The sequence below is a fragment of the Ascidia mentula genome, chromosome 5 (assembly GCF_947561715.1).
Source record: "Ascidia mentula chromosome 5, kaAscMent1.1, whole genome shotgun sequence".
NCBI lineage: Eukaryota > Metazoa > Chordata > Ascidiacea > Phlebobranchia > Ascidiidae > Ascidia > Ascidia mentula.
The window spans coordinates 13462345-13479877 of record NC_138570.1 but is presented as its reverse complement, the minus strand read 5'-3'; the positions used below and the strand labels follow the sequence as shown (position 1 = coordinate 13479877).

Genomic DNA, 17533 nt, shown 5'->3' with positions numbered 1-17533 from the left:
CGGTGTGTTACAAACGCGCTCTTATTTCATTGTCTTGAGCTACAGTTTAATCATTTTGATCGACGAAACCACAATAATTTAATGTAACTTTGGTTGCAAGATTATAAAAACATTGGAAAATCCGCCTACTTTTCCTAATCGTATAAGCAAGAAATCCAATCAAAATGCTGTTTGGAAATCAAAATACTTGTAACATTTTGCTATTACTTGGAACAGCCAACCAAATGGCATGTGATAAAATACTGCAACAAATCGATTTATATTAAGAATACAGTTACAATCATTTTTCATCAACAACAAAATAAATTTTGTCACATTTGATATCATATTCATTTGCATAACAACAATGACCTTGAAACAAAAACCAAATGTGGAAATCGTTTTATTTGAATATTTACACAATTTACATTTTATCTATTGTTCTTTCTTCACTTCTTGAGTTTTGCACACCAGGCCTCTAAACATCCATGCCGTAAAACTCACAAGAGTCAAAGCCACATACGTCTTGTGTACAAGTAAACCAGGTCCTGCAAAAGATTATGAGGTACTGGTAACGTTGTTTCAATTACACATATTATAACAAACATTTTTAACATGTTCAATGGCCAAACCATATCGATGTTTACAAACTATTAACTTTTAATGTCGTCTTGGGAACATTTGGTTATGAAGCTTGATTTTTTTAATCTTAAAAACGACATGCTCTTTATGCGATTACCTGTCATAATTTCGCTCAATCCTCCAGTTTTTTGAAAGCTTGGTGTGTTTATCAATACGCCAATACAAACAAAGCATATAGCCGGATACATCAATTTTACACGGTTGGTAATCTGAGGCCACCAAACATAGTCAGAAAGAATCCATCCCAATACGAAAATTACATAAACCGGCAACAGAAAATAGCCACAACCATCTGTGGGGTCGCAATGCCCTGCAAAAAGAACATTTTGGTATTAGGTTAGTAATGATATAAAACAAGCCAAGGAATATCTGAATCTAGTGAAGGTTACGCACGTGGTGTCAAATAATTTGTTTCTTGATTTTAAACTGATGGGGCATACATAACAAATTTTCGGTATCTTTGTAGATCTTTGTGAAATATACGATATCAGGTAGCTTACAATCACCAGATTTTATTAGAAACAAGCAAAATGCCCAAAACTAAACTAACAGTTTCCAAATCTTAAAACAGCTTGGTTGCAACCGTTAGTAAAAACTTAACTCCAGTGTTTCGAGAATCTTCAATAACTGTTATTTACCTCTCGGTATTGCCAAATCTGATGGTCCATCCTTATATGCAATGGAAATGGTACCAAAGGACACAAAACAATGCAAATACCAGTGTGTGCATATCGCCATACCTTGGACGACAGTTACGTCATACCACAAGAGTAACTTTCCTAGATTTAATTTGTCGCCATGTGCTGCCCTGCATTTTAACACCGAAACAAATCCGTAAAGCAATGTGGTGGCTTGAACAAACCAAAGAATTTCTATGTAAATAAGCTGTTCAAATGCCATCAGAAGAACCCACATCGGGCTTGTGAAGATCGTAGGCAACATTCCGACGCGGTATTCCTGATAATAACGAAAATATTCAAAATCTATATTATTTTTCATGTTTATGATAAGAAACTGTACGAACATATGTAGATTAAATTCAAGTTAAACAGTTGTTGTCTCACCATGGGAAATAAATCTTTCATTTTGCTTCCGTGCCAAATGTAAAGACCATACCCTCCGACCAAAATTGTTGCTGTCATGCACAACCACATAATTTTCATCTACAGTGAAGTAATTAAACTTTTGTTACTGCAAAGAACAGAAAGTCGATTCTGATCGGCTTAAAGTACGTTGTATGATTGTGTTAGACACCTATCGGGAATTGAATTTCGTGTGTTTCTGAAGAGAGCATAAAATTTCGTCAAAAATTAAGTAACGGGCAAAAATAATAGTCAAAACTAAAGTTGTTCAATTACAAAACTTCGCTGTTGACAAAAATGTGCTTACCATCGGTGCGTAAACAAATGGAACCACGAGGAATCTTTTTCCAAAACCGTTCATTGGTATTGATTCTGAAACAAATTGCTCCTCGCTTATAAATATATTATTGAAAGGCAATACGTTTCGTTTATAAATACACATTTTGCACCACGAATTGAGACTTACCTGGATACCACACTTGTAAAGTGCTTAAAAACCTCATAATCAGGGCGGTCAGTAATATAGCCGTAACGACCAGAGCTTTTTCACAACTTGCAAAGTTCATATTTTCAAACGAGGTTTCTGGAATTTAAACCAGTAGTAGCAGCTTATTACTGAAAATGGAAAGTTAAAAATCCAACACACTAAACAACTCTTGAAGATACTTTAAATCACATCAACACACAACAGTAAATTGATGCGGGAGAAACCTGCAGTGACCCTTACAAACATCTGCAATGACGTTCACGAAAACCTGTGATGACTCCTGCAATTGCAGGATGTAATAAAAGTCCCGATAAGATCGAGCTATGAGATAAGTTGATACAAATCATGACAGAAAACAGTGTGTTGCAACTTCAAGCATATGGAAAATACATAGACGAAAAGGTTTAGAAGTACATGGAAGTTATGGTCCAATAATTATTACTTTTACCACAAATAAGGAATGTTTTTGACTAACTGAAATCACCGTGAATATCAATGAATTACCAAAAACTGCCTGTAGTTGCTGCAACTAATGCAATGAAAAAATCTAAAAAAAAAACTTCTTTGCACAAAGATGATACTTATTTTAAATGAAATTAGTTTGCTTCTTTTGGCCCAATACCACACGGAATCTTTATTCTTTTTCAATCGACATATATGTTGATGTAACTTTTGTAATTTTGAACGCTCCAAACTAAAAAGTATGTGAAATACGCACTCACGTAAACGTGATATAAAAACACGTTACAAACGTGTTCACAAATAGACTCAGTATCTGTGTGAACAATAATTCTACGTCGAGCTTTGAGAAGTAGGCATCCACTTATTTAAGCATGTATCGCTACAACCAACAATTATGTATCTCCGCATTTCAACTTTATGAAAGGTAATGTGGTTAGAAATATATTTCAGTTGTATCAGCCATGATTGGAAGTTTATGAGTTTCTTTCTTAACGACTCGGTAGAATTTACCAGTTTTTTCTTTCCTTATCTTCAAACAATTTGGTTGATGAAAATGTTTAAAGTATATTCTGTGTCAGTTTATTACTGATGCTGCCTGGCATGTATCACTACAAGATGGCTTTTCTTGTAATAATATAATCACTAACGTTTTCGCCCGGCAGCATTTTATTTGTCAAAACAGCTGTCTTGTGGTGATATTCTATAAAAAATTTGTGTAGAAAATCCACATCACGTTTACTCGCAGTTATTTAAAAATGATTCAGTTAAATTTGTGAGTTGGAAAAAAATAAGCTTCTTATATATCTGCACGCATTTAGGCTTTCAATTAAACTATAGTATTTATGAGTAATCTGAAAAATAAAAGCAGCAAAATGACTCGCCGCAGCTTTAGGTAAGAGGCTGCAAGGTCCTGCAAACTAAGCATAGCAGAAAACTGAACGACAAAACCACAAATCGTTTTACCAAGTCCGACATGATGTAAAATCTTGACTTTTCGGCACTTACACGTCTGCACGACACCAACCTTGCTTTAAGTGCAATGCAATGGATGAGTTCAGTTACATGAGATTAGAGAAGCACTTGATGGACTATGCAGGCGCAAAACATTTTTTCAAACCAATTTTCTCCAACATGGTTGTCTACAATCGGTTTACTGATGGTTGACTTACAAAAAATTTGTACATATTCAATAAATGATTACAGCAAACTTCCTATCAACAAACTTCTGCGTTGTCTGATTAAGGTAAAGATTCTGTCGAACGCTGCTGGCTTGCTCTGCGCTTCGTCGCGTTCTCCATGAGTCGCCTGGTCAAAATCACATGAAGAGGCAACAGAAAATGCGGAAGATACTTTTCCTTTTTTATTTATAGTTGAGTTTATTACATCAAAACATTCGAAGCCAAACTATTATCATAAAACGAACTAAATAAAAAAAGCTATTATGTTGGACGCATTGGTTTCTATTATGACTATATCACAAACAAACCTTTCGTTTCTTTAACCTAAAGTTTTCCAAACACGAAATGCAACTTCTATCCATACCAACAACAGAAGTCTGCAATGACTCCCACAGCTATTGGATGTAACAAAAACAGCGCAAGTATCGTGATGTGCATGTAACTACTAAGTGGCACGTACACTGTAAAATCTGTAAGAAAAAATTTGTCATCGACTCAGTTTTAATGTCATTGTAAATTTGGCATCGAAATTTGGCGCCAAGCGACGAACGCCCCAGTATGTTTATGTTGAACAACACTTTTCCCACTAATATTTCGGTGTGTCGGAAACGCAATCTTAAATCATTATTACCCTGTGCTGCTGACAGTTCAATCATTTCGATCGCCGAAACCACAATAATTTAATACAATTTCGACTGTAAGTTTATAAAAAACACCAGAAAATTCGTTTACTATTCCTGAACTGTGAAAGCAAGAAATGCAATCAAAATGCTATTTGGTAATTACTTGTAAAGTTTTGCTATTACTTGGAACAGCCAGCCAAAGTTTCTTTTCCAAGTATCTATTTCTCTGCAAATGGCATACGATAAAATACTGCAACATTTATTGAATGCACATCAGATTGGAACAATAACACCCAAAAAGCAAACCCATTTATATAAGTATATGTGAAAGTTGCCTGGTAAGTTGTGCGCTTGCGCACCGGTGTACCTTGGCCACAATATACCCGTAAACCATTGAGCTCCTGTAGCTCAGTTGGTAGAGCGTTGGGCCTGGTTAGCCCAGGGTCGTGCGAGTTCAAACCTCACCGGAAGCTTGATTTTTCAAATCTTGCTCCGACTTTTCAGCAAAAAGTGGCTGATCCAGCTAGACTGCAATGCCTATACGCTGCCAAGCCTGTCAACCATTTATGTAAGAATCCAATTACAATTATTTTCATCAACAACAATATAATTATTGTCACATATGTTATCCTTTTTCTTTACATAATGACAAAGACCTTGAATGTTCTACAATAACTAAATGTGGAAATCCTTTGGAACACTATTTACTGATTTGCTAATCACTCTGAGAATAAAACATTATAACGTGAACAATAGTATGGACCAGTCTCTTTATTCTTGGAAATCCTTTATTTGAATATTTGCACGATTTACATTTTATCTATTGCTCTTTCTTCACTTCTGTAGTGTTGCACATTCGGCCTCTAAACATCCATGCCGTAAAACTCACAAGAGTCAAAACCACATACGTCTTGTGTACAAGTAAACCAGGTCCTGCAATAGGATAATGAGGTACTGGTAACGTTGTTTCAATTACACATATTATAATAAACATTTTTAACATGTTTAATGACCCAACGATATCGTTGTCTACGAATTGTTTGCGTTCAACGTGGCCTTGGACGCATTTAGTTGCAATGCTTGCAATGATTTTTTAAATCTTAAAAATGACAAAATCTTTATGCAATTACCTGTCACAATTTCGGTCAAACCTCCAGTTTTTTGAAAGCTTGGTGTGTTTATCAATACAGCAATACAAACGTAGCATATAGCCGGATACATCAATTTTACACGGTTGGTAATCTGAGGCCACCAAACATAGTCAGAAAGAATCCATCCCAATACGAAAAGTACATAAACAGGCAACAGAAAATAGCCACAACCATCTGTGGGGTCGCAATAACCTGCAAAAAGACGATTGAAACATAGATGTTTTGGTCAGTAATGGTACAAGACAAGCCAAGGAAAATCTTAACCCAAAGCTAATGGTAAGGGACAGGTTGCACGCATGTGCAATTGTTATTGACTACAATTACCTTGTTTTATTAACGTTGAAGAAATTTTAAGATACACCATAGTTCTTTGCAGAAACTCGGGTGTAATACAAACAAAAGAAAATGTATTTAATTTGTGTATAGCGTCGTTATATGTATTCAACAAGGAATAAAATTATCCATTTTATAAAATGGATTTTTAAAATGACATATATGTCATACTCACGTGTACGAGCGATAGCACGTAATTTATAAGAACGAGATTATATTAGAAACAAGCAAAATGCCTAAAACTAAATTAAACACTTTCCAAATCATAGAAGCTTTTGCAGCCGTTTATAAAAACTTAACTCAAGTTTTACAAGAAATGTAATGTTCAGTAATTGTTATTTACCTCTCGGTATTGCCACATCTGATGGACCATCCTTAAATGCAATGGAAATGGTACCAAAGGACACAAAAGAATGCAAATACCAGTGTGTGCATATCGCCATACCTTGGACGACAGTTAGGTCATACCACAAGAGTAACTTTCCTAGATTTGATTTGTGGCCATGTGCTGCCCTGCATTTTAACACCGAAACAAACCCGTAAAGCAATGTGGTTGCTTGAACAAACCAAAGAATTTCTATGTAAAAAAGCTGTTCAAATGCCATCAGAAGAAACCATACCGGACTTGTGAAGATTGTAGGCAACAGTCCGACGCGGTATTCCTTGCATTTAAGAAAATATTCGAAGTAACTATTATTTTTTGTGTTTATGATAAGAAACTATACGAACATATATAGATTAAATTCAAGTTAAAAAGTTTTTGTCTCACCATGGGAAATAAATCTTTCATTTTGCTCCCGTGCCAAATGTAAAGACCATACCCTCCGACCAAAGTTGTTGCTGTCATGCACAACCACATAAATTTTATCTACAAGGGAAGAAATTAAACTTTTTTTGACGCAATGAATGGAAAGTATATTCTGAAGTACGTTATATGATTGTGTTAGACACCTATCCGGAATTGAATTTCGTGTGTTTCTCAAGACAACATAAAATTTCGTTTAATATTGAACAGCGGGCGACTAAAGTTGTTCAATTACAAAACTTCGCTGTTGCCGAAAATGTGCTTACCATCGGTGGGTAAATATATGGAACCACGATGAATCTTTGTCCAAAACCGTCCATTGGTATTGATTCTGAAAACGATAAAGTCCAATTAACCCCATTGCTACCTCATTAAGATGTCCTCATAAAGTTTCTGGGAAAGTTAGACTAACTAAATCGAAATTGCAAGCAAGTCGTTTATATCTGCTGACATATATTAGTTGCCTTGTTGCTTCAAAACACAAACCTATTATAGTAATTTGATGTCGCAGATAAACAGGCAATGCCTAACCGAGGGACAGATTCTCTTACCGTTTTTTACCGTTTTTTCTCTTCATATGAATACTGTTTTCAAATACATTTACATTTTGCGCCACGGATTGAGACTTACCTGGATACCACTTTTGTAACGAGCCTAAAAACCTCATAATCAGGGCGGTCAGTAATATAAACGTAACGACCAGAGTTTTTTCACAACTTGCAAAGTTCATATTTTCAAACGAAGAAATCCTTTTCAGTTTAAATGTCCAACAAAAGAGGTTCCATGAATTTAAACCAGTTGTAGCAGCTTATTACTGGAAATGGAAAGTTGAAACACTAAACAACTCTTAAAGAAGCTTCAAGTAACGTAAACATACATAACAACCGTCAGAAACCTGACTCTTACAAAAAAGTGTAATGACTCTTACAATTGCAGGATGTATTGCAGGAAGTCCCGATAATCACGAGCTGTGAAATAAATTTATACAAATCGTGACAGAAAACAGAGTGTTGCAACTACAAGCACATAGGAAATACATAGACGGAAGCGATTATAAGAACATGGAAGTTCATTGCTCGTTTTGTAGTGGCATTTAATATTTGTGTGCAAAATTTCAAGTCGCCTGATTCCAAAATGTTTAAATCACAGGCGGGCAACTTTTAAAATTAGTCAATTACGCCGAACCTTGGCCACCATAGTTTCAAACATGCGTTTTCGTTCACGAATAAAAAACTAAACGACATACGACATTTTGGTTTTCACTGCTCGTTTTGTAGTGGCATTTAGTATTTGTGTGCAAAATTCCAAGTCGCTTGATATTAAAATATTCAAATCACAGGTGGACAACTTTCAAATTCAATTAATTCCGCGGAACCTTAGCCACCATGGATTTAAACATGCGTTTTAGTTCACGAATAAAAAACTAAACGACATAGGACATTTTGGTTTCACTGCTCGTTTTGTACTGTCATCTAGTGTTGGTTTGTAAAATTTCAAGTCGCTAAATTCAAAAATGTTTGTATTGCAGGCGGGCATTCCCAAGTTAATTTCGCCGAACCTAATACAGCCACCATAGCATCAAACAAGCGTCACTCATATCTGTATATTAAAATATACTAATGCATTGATAGTGAGGAAACAAATAGAGCAACGATTGGTGATTGATCAGTATAAATTTAAAATAGATATTCTGTATAGAGTAGTCGTTGTAAACGAATTCCAAATCCGTTGGAATTTTGTCTCGACCTTTCACCCCTTAACCCTTTGCTTTCATCTAAATTGTTAATTTTTTAATTAAGTCATTCCATGTTGAAGTATTTAAAATGTCCTAATGACTTGTAATGGTACTTTCGTAGCCCAGCGGGTAATCGTGGTACTAACTTTACGTATAACTCTCTACCTCCACCTGGTGCCTAATTATCAGCTGAGAAATTTTGTTGTTACAAAATTCGTTTACGAAATTTCAATTTTGTTTCCCACCATTACATAGGTATTTTGGCATGTTATCCTTACCTCTCATGGTTTTCATATCATCAACTGTTTAGACAGTGATCATTGGTAGATGTTTTATATTGAAAAATATCTTTCGTTTTTAAATAAACATTTTGCGCCACGAATTGAAACTTATCTGGATGCCACACTTGTAAAGTGCAAACGCAGTAGGGCGATCCTGTCTTGCTATGCGAAAGCATTATAATACTTCCGCGTTATTCCATAAATGATTACAGTATATCAGCAAAATTTTCTGGGGCAAAATATATGGGTACCTATTTTTTGTCTCACATATCTGCGAAGTATTTTTGTACTGTATCCATTCTTTTGTTCTTGCCAACACCGTTGTAAAAAAACACGCTTGTTTTACTCAGACTCTTGTAAAAGGAAAAGATGACTTTTCTGGTCCATGCAAGATTGCAGTTTATCAGCAGTATGCCAAAAGTCACGGAATTCTCAATCTTTGTTACAACGAAAGATTTAGAACCCGACGCAAATTTGGTCTCACAACGATGCGTGGGTAAGATGTGTTACGTTCAAATGCTAATGCTAATTAACATGTCATCGTTTCAGAGGACACTTATTGCGTCTTTGTAAGGGTATTGGAAGGTTTGCATTCATGTACCTGGTGATTTTAATCTTATGTTTTCCTTTCATCTTTACAAATATAGTGATGCTGACTTTTCAGAAAAATTTCTTAAACGCTACACATCTTCTTTAATTTTGTCCCTTGTTATTTTTTTGTTTCTTTTTAGATGTTTTTTTCTGTTATGCAGACTTGGGTATTTTATACTTGTAAAGAAACGATAGTAAACTGACAAATTACATCCTCACAAACCCCTACGGTTGTGCGTAAAGTAGATTTTATGTGACTGTACCTTATTTCGTAACCTACCAGAAAAAAAAAACATAGAAAAGAACAGGGGACAAAATTAAAGAAAAAGCAAAGCTTCGTATTCGCCTTAACTTTAAACCAAAAAAGAAAGACCTGGTAAATACTACCAAAGTCGTTGAGAAAGAAACTTATAAACTTCCAATCATGGCTGATACAACTGAAATATATTTCTAACTACATTACCTTTCATAAAGTTAAAATGCGGAGATACATAATCGTTGGTTAAATCGATACATGCTTAAATAAGTGGATGACTACTTCTCAAAGCTCGACGTAGAATTATTGTTCACATAGATATTGAGTCAATTAGTGAAGACGTTTGTAATGTGTTTTTTGTCACGTTTACGTGAGTTCGTATTTCACATACTTTTTGGTTTAGAGCGTTCAAAATTACGAAAATTACATCAACATATATGTCGATTGGAAGAAAACAGAGATTCCCTATGGTATTGGGACAAAAGAAGCAAACATAAAAAAACTAATTTCATTTAAAATGATATCATCTTTGTACACAGAAGTTTTTTCGTCAGATTTTTGCATTGCATACGTTGCAGCAACTACAGGCAGTTTTTGGTGATTCATTAATGTTCACAGTGATTACATTTAGTTAAACATTCTTTGCTCGTGTTTAAAGAATCATTATACCAACTTCCGTGTTCTTATAAGCGTTACCGTCCAGGCATTTACCATATGCTTGTGGTTGCAACACTTTTTCTGTCACGATTTGTATCAACTTATTTTAAAGCTCGTTCTTAACGGAACTTTTAATACTTCCTGCATGGTAAGAGTCATAAGAGTCTTTACAGGTTTTTATGAGGGTCATCGCAGATATTGTACGAATCATTACAGGTTTCTGATACATTAATTTGCAAGTCAGCTTTACAGTGTTTCTCTTCAAAAATTGGTTAGTTTGTTAGACTTTGAAATTTCCATTTGGTTGGAATCTAAATTCCAGGAGTCTTTTTGTTGGACATTGTACAGAAAGAACAAAATGAACTTTGCAAGCTTTGAAAAGGCTCTGGTCGTTACGATCATATGTCTGACCATCGTGATGATGAGATTTTTAAGCGCTTTGCAAGTTTGGTATCCAGGTAAGTTTCAATTCGTGGCGCAAATATATACAACTGTAAATGCATTTGGAAACAGTATTCCTTTCAAAATATAAATCGTTACGCTTTAGTACCACATATCTCTCCGCGACATCAAATAACTGCAATAAGTTTGTGTTTTGAAGCTAACATCCTTTAATTTATGTCAACAGATTTAAACGACCTACTTGCAATTTTTCGAATAAGTCTGGTGACATAAGTTGGAGGCTTTTTTCGTTCAGAAATATAAGTGATGACGCCTTAACGTGGAAATATATTTTTCTAAATAAAACATCTACCTATATGGTCACTGTTTACGCATTACACATTTCTTTTGTTTAAAACCTTTTTCTCGTGTACATTTATTTAATAGACATTTAAGTGAGTTTGCAATGAGGAATTATCTTTTTCAGAAGCAATACCAGTGGACGGTTTTGGAAATAGATTCCTCGTGGTTCCATTTGTTTACGCACCGATGGTGAGCACAATTTCGGCAACAGCGAAGTTTTGTAATTGAACAACTTTTTGACAATTATTTTGTCCGTTATTTAACTTTTAACGAAATTTTATGCTGTCCTTGGAAACACACGAAATTCAATTCCCGATAGGTGTCTAACATAATCATACAACGCACATTAAGCCGATCAGAATCCTCTTTCTGTTCTTTGCGGTAACAAAAGTTTACTTACATTCACTGTAGATGAAATTTATGTGGTTGTGCATGACAGCAACAACTTTGGTCGGAGGGTATGGCCTTTACATTTGGCACGGAGACAAAATGAAAGATTTATTTCCTATGGTGAGAAAACAACTTTTTAACTTGAATTTAATCCAGATATGTTCGTTTAGTTTCTTATCATAAACATGAAAAATAATATAGATTTTGAATATTTTCGTTATTTTCAGGAATACCGTGTTGGACTGTTGCCTACCATCTTCACAAGCCCGATTTGGGTTCTTCTGATGGCATTTGAACAGCTTTTTTACATAGAAATTCTTTGGTTTGTTCAAGCCAACACATTGCTTTACGGATTTGTTTCGGTGTTAAAATGCAGGGCAGCACATGGCCACAAATTAAATCTAGGAAAGTTACTCTTGTGGTATGACGTAACTGTCGTCCAAGGTATGGCGATGTGCACACACTGGTATTGGCATTGTTTTGTGTCCTTTGGTACCATTTCCATTGCATATAAGGATGGTCCATCAGATGTGGCAATACCGAGAGGTAAATATCAATTACTGAAGATTACGTTTCTCGAAAAGCTTGAGTTGTACCATTACTTATCCAACATATATAATTCAATCGTCTTTTTGCAGGTTATTGCGACCCCACAGATGGTTGTGGCTATTTTCTGTTGCCTGTTTATGTACTTTTCGTATTGGGATGGATTCTATCTGACTATGTTTGGTGGCCTCAGATTACCAACCGTGTAAAATTGATGTATCCGGCTATATGCTACATTTGTATTGCTGTATTGATAAACACACCAAGCTTTCAAAAAACTGGAGGTTTGACCGAAATTGTGACAGGTAATTGCATAAAGATTTTTTCGTTTTTAAGATTTTAAAAAAATCATTGCAAGCTTCACAACCATATTCGTCCAAGGCCACGTTGAACGCAAACAATTTGTAGACAACGATATGGTTTTGCCATTGAACATGTTAAAATGTTTGTTATAATATGTATAATTGAAACAACGTTACCAGTACCTCATAATCCTTTTGCAGGACCTGGTTTACTTGTACACAAGACGTATGTGGTTTTGACTCTTGTGAGTTTTACGGCATGGATGTTTAGAGGCCTGATGTGCAAAACTCCAGAAGTGAAGAAAGAGCAATAGTTAAAATGTAAATCGTGTAAATATTCAAAAAAGATTTGCACATTAAGTTATTGTAGAACATTCAAGGTCTTTGTCATTATGCAAAGGAAAGTGGTATCTGTGGTATCATTTGTGACAATATTTATTTTGTTGTTGATGAAAATTATTGTAATTTTATTCTGTATATAAATGGGTTTGTACTTGAAAAAAAAAATTTGACCGGCTGTTCCAAGTAATAGCAAAATGTTACAAGTAATTTCCAAATTGCATTTTGATTGGATTGATGTGATTTAAATGTCAAACGCTGGACATGATTTGTGCGTGATGAAATAGAAGTATTTTGGACTATATGTCAAAACAATCATAACTAGACAAAACTTTTCCTGGTTTTACAAAGGTCTACAATTAAAATTGTGCGTCCACACAGATTTTCACAACCTGAGCAAGACGCTTTTAGCGGACATAAACAAGTTAAATTGAAGTAGGTTGACCGAAGATAGCAATCTTACGCAACAACAACGGATAAATGTAGTTTGTTTAGCGCCCTCTTGTGTACATAAGAAATGGTTCAATTCCCAACAATGCGGCGCTAAAGATTTGCATGAATATGACGGAAAAGCCGTATCTCTCAATAAAGTCAAACAGTATACAAAACACTCAGATGTACAAACAGTTTTGGTGGTGATCTGCACTCACACGCCTGGTGGCAGTTTCGCTTGATTGCCAAAAAAGAATTGCTGAGGGTTGGGGCCCGTGAAAATGAACTGCTGCTGCTCAATGGAAAAAAGCGATTGCTGCTGCATTATGACAGTGTACAGGAAGGTAGTGTATTTGTTTCCCAGAAAGGTTAATGTTTTATGGAGGGTATAAACAGGGGGCCACCAAAGTAGCTAACCACGAACTAATTTTGTAAATTTTGTAATTTTGTAGAAGAGGGTTGACGCCTACATTGAATTGCGTTGGAGTGCACTTTTTGTGATTCATCGTTTTACACGACAACCTACATTTCATTTGTCTACAAAATCCGTCTCAATGTTTTGATACTTTTTCCACCAAGGTTTAAACAACATCCACCAGCAATGGACTATCTGACTAAAAACCCTAAGAACCACACTGAAACTGCCCAAAGCATGCAAAAATCACCTTGCGATCCCGTGTAGTTGTGCTCATTCAACCTAAACATCAGCACAATGCATTGTTATACATAATTTTACTCGCTTACAAGAGTTTGAGAAGGGCATTTCCAACCGAAGAATATTTCTTGCATACAATTGCAGAGATGGTGTTTTGAACGATTGACGTATTCTAACAAAAATATTTTAGCTATGCTTTCTGTTTGCCAATACAATTATGTTTATATCACAGGTAAGTGTTCATCAAGGTTAAAATAAGTTATGTGCAATAAAAATTACTGCTTACTTCAAATATATCCAACTACTAAGTCGTTGCTCTACCATCCATTAAAACACACACGGCGGATAGAAATCGTAATTCTGTATTTTGCCGGCGAGTGGCAAATGATAAAAGAGCTTTTTGTGAACATGAAAAGGCAGAACAAAAGGAAAAAATAAAGTCATACTTGGAGAGATCTCACGTGAAACGAAAAGTAGCAAATACTGCACGCGAAGAAAACACGGGAAAACCGAAAGTTAGGTAAGCGACATAAACTCCCAACGACGAACAGAGTTTCGAAAAACTCGACCCCCAACACGGGACGAGTTCGGGGAAGTCCCCACGAGGAAACTATGAGGTGGCGAAAAAGGAATGAAAAACAAAAACAACGAAATAAAGTGGCTTGCAATAACTTATAGCGACTGCGTGCAGGGAAACGATATAAAACGCAGAACGAACTGTAAAACTCCTGCAGTTCAATTCGCACGCCGTCTGTCGAGGGAGAGACAAACGACTACAAACAAGCTTACTTTCAGCAGACGCCACCGCTTGGGATACGCTTTGCAATGTGTATTTTTGCCGCTCACTAAAACAACAGATTCAATCAAACAGTGGTTGAAAGCGAGGGACGGTCTTGACGTCACATCTCGAACACAGCACACAACACATCACAGTAGTTGAGGTATTCAGGTTCCACTCGCGCCGACAAAGCGACACGGCTCTGTACTATGACTTACAAACTCGGATATGATTGGGTTTAGGGCAATCACGTAAGCAATGGGGACTCGGCAGAGAAATGTTAGCACCCATATGGTTATGTGGGACATAGCTATCGACGGAGGTGCTGCTCGAACAAGACACGTGACGCGGTTTGAAGATTCCACGACGCTGATTGGAGAATCTGCTGACATACGTCACGGGGTGCTACACCAATCCGAAAGAGTTGTTCGACCTACAAACAAACAAATTTTAATACATTTCAGATCAAAAGTATAGCGGCTATATTGGTGTGTATACACGGCCAACATCAAAAAAACGGTCTCAATATTCAAAATAAACATCTTCCCACCTTAAGATAGGTAATGGTCTTCGGTACATCCCACTCATTAATGGTCAGGGCCGAACGGCATTCTTCGTCGGTCACTCCGAACACCTTACTCTGAACCGCCACAACTTTCTCTCCGCGCCCCATGTCCGAATATCTTGGCATGGAGCGAGCATGGAAGGAGGAGTTGGTGCTTTGGGAGACTGGACTCCTCCTGGGAGGATATGTGGAGGCAGGATTTGTTGGAGAAAGAGGCGAACGATGATTGTGAGATTGCAAGTCTTGAACTGAAAAAGGATAAAATTAATTAGTTGAGAGCATATTTTTCCCGGGGTGTTTAATATGTTGTTTGTTCTCACCTAACGACGAATCGAATGGGGTGAAAGTGGTACTGGTGGGGGGAGGGGGTCTTGGGGGTGCAGGGCCGGTTGATCGCATAAAGGGGGCGACAGTGGCGGAAGGGGTGGGCCGTGCGATGCCATTAGCCGGTTCGTACTTCTCCTGGCTCCGATGGCTGCGCGCCGCGGTCGACTGCAGAAGCAATAAACGAGTTGTTGAAAGCAAATAAAAATCCCATTAAAACATGAAACTTTTTACTGTATGGTTTGTTGTGACAAAATACATATTATATAGTTATATAGTTGTTGTTCTTTACTCGAAGAATTGATTTTGAAATAAATCTCACCTTATTTTCAGGCAGCAGGTAGTAGTGTGTGTGACTCTCTTGCTTTCCGTCCTTCATAATAGGTAGAATGACCGGATTCGATCCCGTCATGCTTGGCGGGAGGGCGGAAAACACGGTGGTTGTCGATGACTGGGTTTGGTATTTCGGCCGTAGAGTAGGGGGTACTGGGGAAGGCGTCTTTGACGTTGTGGAAGTGGGGGCCGTTGATGTGGGTGAGGGGGTAGACGAGTGACGTTGTGGGGGGGATGTCCTTTGATGCCGCACCGGCTCACGTGGGGGAATTAATGGCGGAATTTCGCTCCATTTTACTTCTTTGGAGGAGGTTGAAAACGCCCGGCGCGGATGTTGGGCACCAGAGGGCGCACGCGACTCGCACTTAAGGTCTGACGTCCACGTGGTGGCGCACAGGCGTTGCTCGTCGGTGCGCAGAGGTTCAAAGGCACTGCGGTCTGCCGATGAAGTCATGAGACTTGACGCCGATGAAGATAAAGATGATAGACTGTCCATTGTGGCGCCAGAATCAGTGCGTGGGGAAAAGGACACGGCACCTTGCACACCCACAAAACCGTACTGTTTCATCATTTCGTTTTTAAGGTCTTCGAATTCGTCGCCATAGAACTTTGATGTTGGGTGACTTGTTTGTGAGTCTATCATTGCTTGCTGCTGTAGGGAACTCAGTTTGAGTGCTTTTAGGAGCTTTACGGTCCCGTCATCCGATTCTCCAACGCTTGCCGGAAAGTTTTTGTTCCACGAATCGTCTGAAAAAATAAATCGATTGATAATAATTCTGTGAAACACGAAAATCTAAAGCGGAGATTGTTTTATTTTAATTTCACATGAGCACTTACTGTTGCCGTTGGACCACGTTGGAGACGACCTCGAAAACACATCATCACGTGATACAGGGTCAGGGGCAACTGGGTCATACCGGGGTAAGGGGGCTACGATTGCTGGAGTTCTCTGTAAAAATAACATCAACTGTTCAATATCGTCTTTAAAAAATATTATTTTTCATACTAGGTAAAATACAAAATTTTCAAAGGATTTCACCATAAATAAAACACAAACCTCGACACCATCAAAGGAAGGTTTCCACGTTTCGTTGTTGCAATTTTCGTCGGTTCCAACCTCGGGCAATGAACGGAATTGATTCGACATATTTCCAAGCGGTTTGATAGGGGATGGAAGCGCACCTACAAAAACGCATCGTTTAGAACAACAACGAACAACACAACTTTCTTTGAAGGTTCAAGAAACCAACCTGGTGGAGATGTACGATCCAAGATGGTGGAAGGAGAAGATGGGGCGGAACCGCCAGAGGTCTTTACCTCAGTGGGCGAATGCAGTCGTGTTGACTGGGATCGATGCCTTTCACCAACTCGCGGCGGGATTTCGGTTGCGTTTGGCGGAGGAGTATTGGAATCGGAACCCGGGGTGCTACCGTCAGTTTTAGTTTTGGTAAGAGGTTGCCACTTCGGCCTAAAGTTTGTGTACGGGTCAGTATTTGATCCACTTGGAATTTTGTGTATAAATGCATGTACGGTATAATGTAATAAACGTTTAAGTTACTTATTGTTGAGCTGTTTAAAAACTCACTTGAAAGCGCCTTTCTTGTTGGTCTTCTGTATTTTTGTTGATGTTTGGTATGACTCCTTCTTTGAAGGTTCGTATGCTGCTTCTAAAACATTTAAAAAATTGTTTGATAAGGAGTGATTTTAAAAGAAACAATTAAAGACGCATGAATTTATAAAAACGTAAGTCTCGTCCATACGGTCACACAACAACTTTTTGGGCCTTTTTGTTGCTTATCGCCTTGCAACATGATAGGCAGATATGCCACCAGAAGATATACAACAAAGCGCTATTCTATAAAA

General features: G+C 37.3%; 4 protein-coding genes across 4 annotated transcripts in view; 1 reads left to right on the top strand and 3 right to left on the bottom strand.

The window, feature by feature from the left end:
- Window positions 1–414: 414 nt before the first annotated feature.
- On the bottom strand, window positions 415–2314 carry LOC145902954 (uncharacterized). The gene is made up of 6 exons (XM_082991046.1): window positions 2170–2314; window positions 2011–2075; window positions 1686–1784; window positions 1260–1578; window positions 719–931; window positions 415–527 (listed from the first exon to the last, which is right to left on the bottom strand). Exons 1-6 carry the CDS (start codon window positions 2267–2269, stop codon window positions 415–417), a joined length of 909 nt encoding a protein of 302 aa, XP_082847172.1. The 5' UTR covers window positions 2270–2314.
- A 2959-nt stretch (window positions 2315–5273) lies between these two features.
- LOC145902953 (uncharacterized) lies at window positions 5274–7486 on the bottom strand. The gene is made up of 6 exons (XM_082991045.1): window positions 7373–7486; window positions 7009–7073; window positions 6707–6805; window positions 6281–6599; window positions 5584–5796; window positions 5274–5386 (listed from the first exon to the last, which is right to left on the bottom strand). Exons 1-6 carry the CDS (start codon window positions 7470–7472, stop codon window positions 5274–5276), a joined length of 909 nt encoding a protein of 302 aa, XP_082847171.1. The 5' UTR covers window positions 7473–7486.
- A 4356-nt stretch (window positions 7487–11842) lies between these two features.
- On the top strand, window positions 11843–12558 carry LOC145902952 (uncharacterized). Its single transcript, XM_082991044.1, has 2 exons — window positions 11843–11942; window positions 12446–12558. The coding sequence occupies exons 1-2, from the start codon at window positions 11843–11845 to the stop codon at window positions 12556–12558; spliced, it is 213 nt and encodes a 70-aa protein (XP_082847170.1).
- Window positions 12559–14016: 1458 nt separating this feature from the next.
- The window catches only part of LOC145904081 (activated CDC42 kinase 1-like), a 51324-nt gene continuing 47807 nt past the window's right edge, over window positions 14017–17533 (bottom strand). The window contains exons 13-20 of the mRNA XM_082992311.1: window positions 17256–17337; window positions 16921–17138; window positions 16728–16852; window positions 16508–16619; window positions 15660–16417; window positions 15334–15505; window positions 14999–15261; window positions 14017–14881 (exon numbers count right to left, since the gene is read on the bottom strand). Coding sequence (XP_082848437.1) covers window positions 14759–14881; window positions 14999–15261; window positions 15334–15505; window positions 15660–16417; window positions 16508–16619; window positions 16728–16852; window positions 16921–17138; window positions 17256–17337 — 1853 coding nt within the window. The 3' untranslated portion in view covers window positions 14017–14758. The remainder of the gene's footprint in view (window positions 14882–14998; window positions 15262–15333; window positions 15506–15659; window positions 16418–16507; window positions 16620–16727; window positions 16853–16920; window positions 17139–17255; window positions 17338–17533) is intronic.

What these genes read in the sequence shown, in the direction of transcription:
- LOC145902954 (XM_082991046.1), bottom strand. Translation starts at nt 2,269, where the DNA reads ATGAACTTTGCAAGTTGTGAAAAAGCTCTGGTCGTTACGGCTATATTA. An exon ending in TTTACAAGTGTGGTATCCAG is followed by an intron (nt 2,076 to 2,169) that starts GTAAGTCTCAAT and finishes AATTTGTTTCAG; the next exon opens with AATCAATACCAATGAACGGT. An exon ending in CATTTGTTTACGCACCGATG is followed by an intron (nt 1,785 to 2,010) that starts GTAAGCACATTT and finishes ACTTCACTGTAG; the next exon opens with ATGAAAATTATGTGGTTGTG.
- LOC145902953 (XM_082991045.1), bottom strand. Translation starts at nt 7,472, where the DNA reads ATGAACTTTGCAAGTTGTGAAAAAACTCTGGTCGTTACGTTTATATTA. An exon ending in TGAAAGATTTATTTCCCATG is followed by an intron (nt 6,600 to 6,706) that starts GTGAGACAAAAA and finishes CTTAAATGCAAG; the next exon opens with GAATACCGCGTCGGACTGTT. An exon ending in AGATGTGGCAATACCGAGAG is followed by an intron (nt 5,797 to 6,280) that starts GTAAATAACAAT and finishes GTCTTTTTGCAG; the next exon opens with GTTATTGCGACCCCACAGAT.
- LOC145902952 (XM_082991044.1), top strand. Translation starts at nt 11,843, where the DNA reads ATGGCGATGTGCACACACTGGTATTGGCATTGTTTTGTGTCCTTTGGT. An exon ending in AGATGTGGCAATACCGAGAG is followed by an intron (nt 11,943 to 12,445) that starts GTAAATATCAAT and finishes ATCCTTTTGCAG; the next exon opens with GACCTGGTTTACTTGTACAC.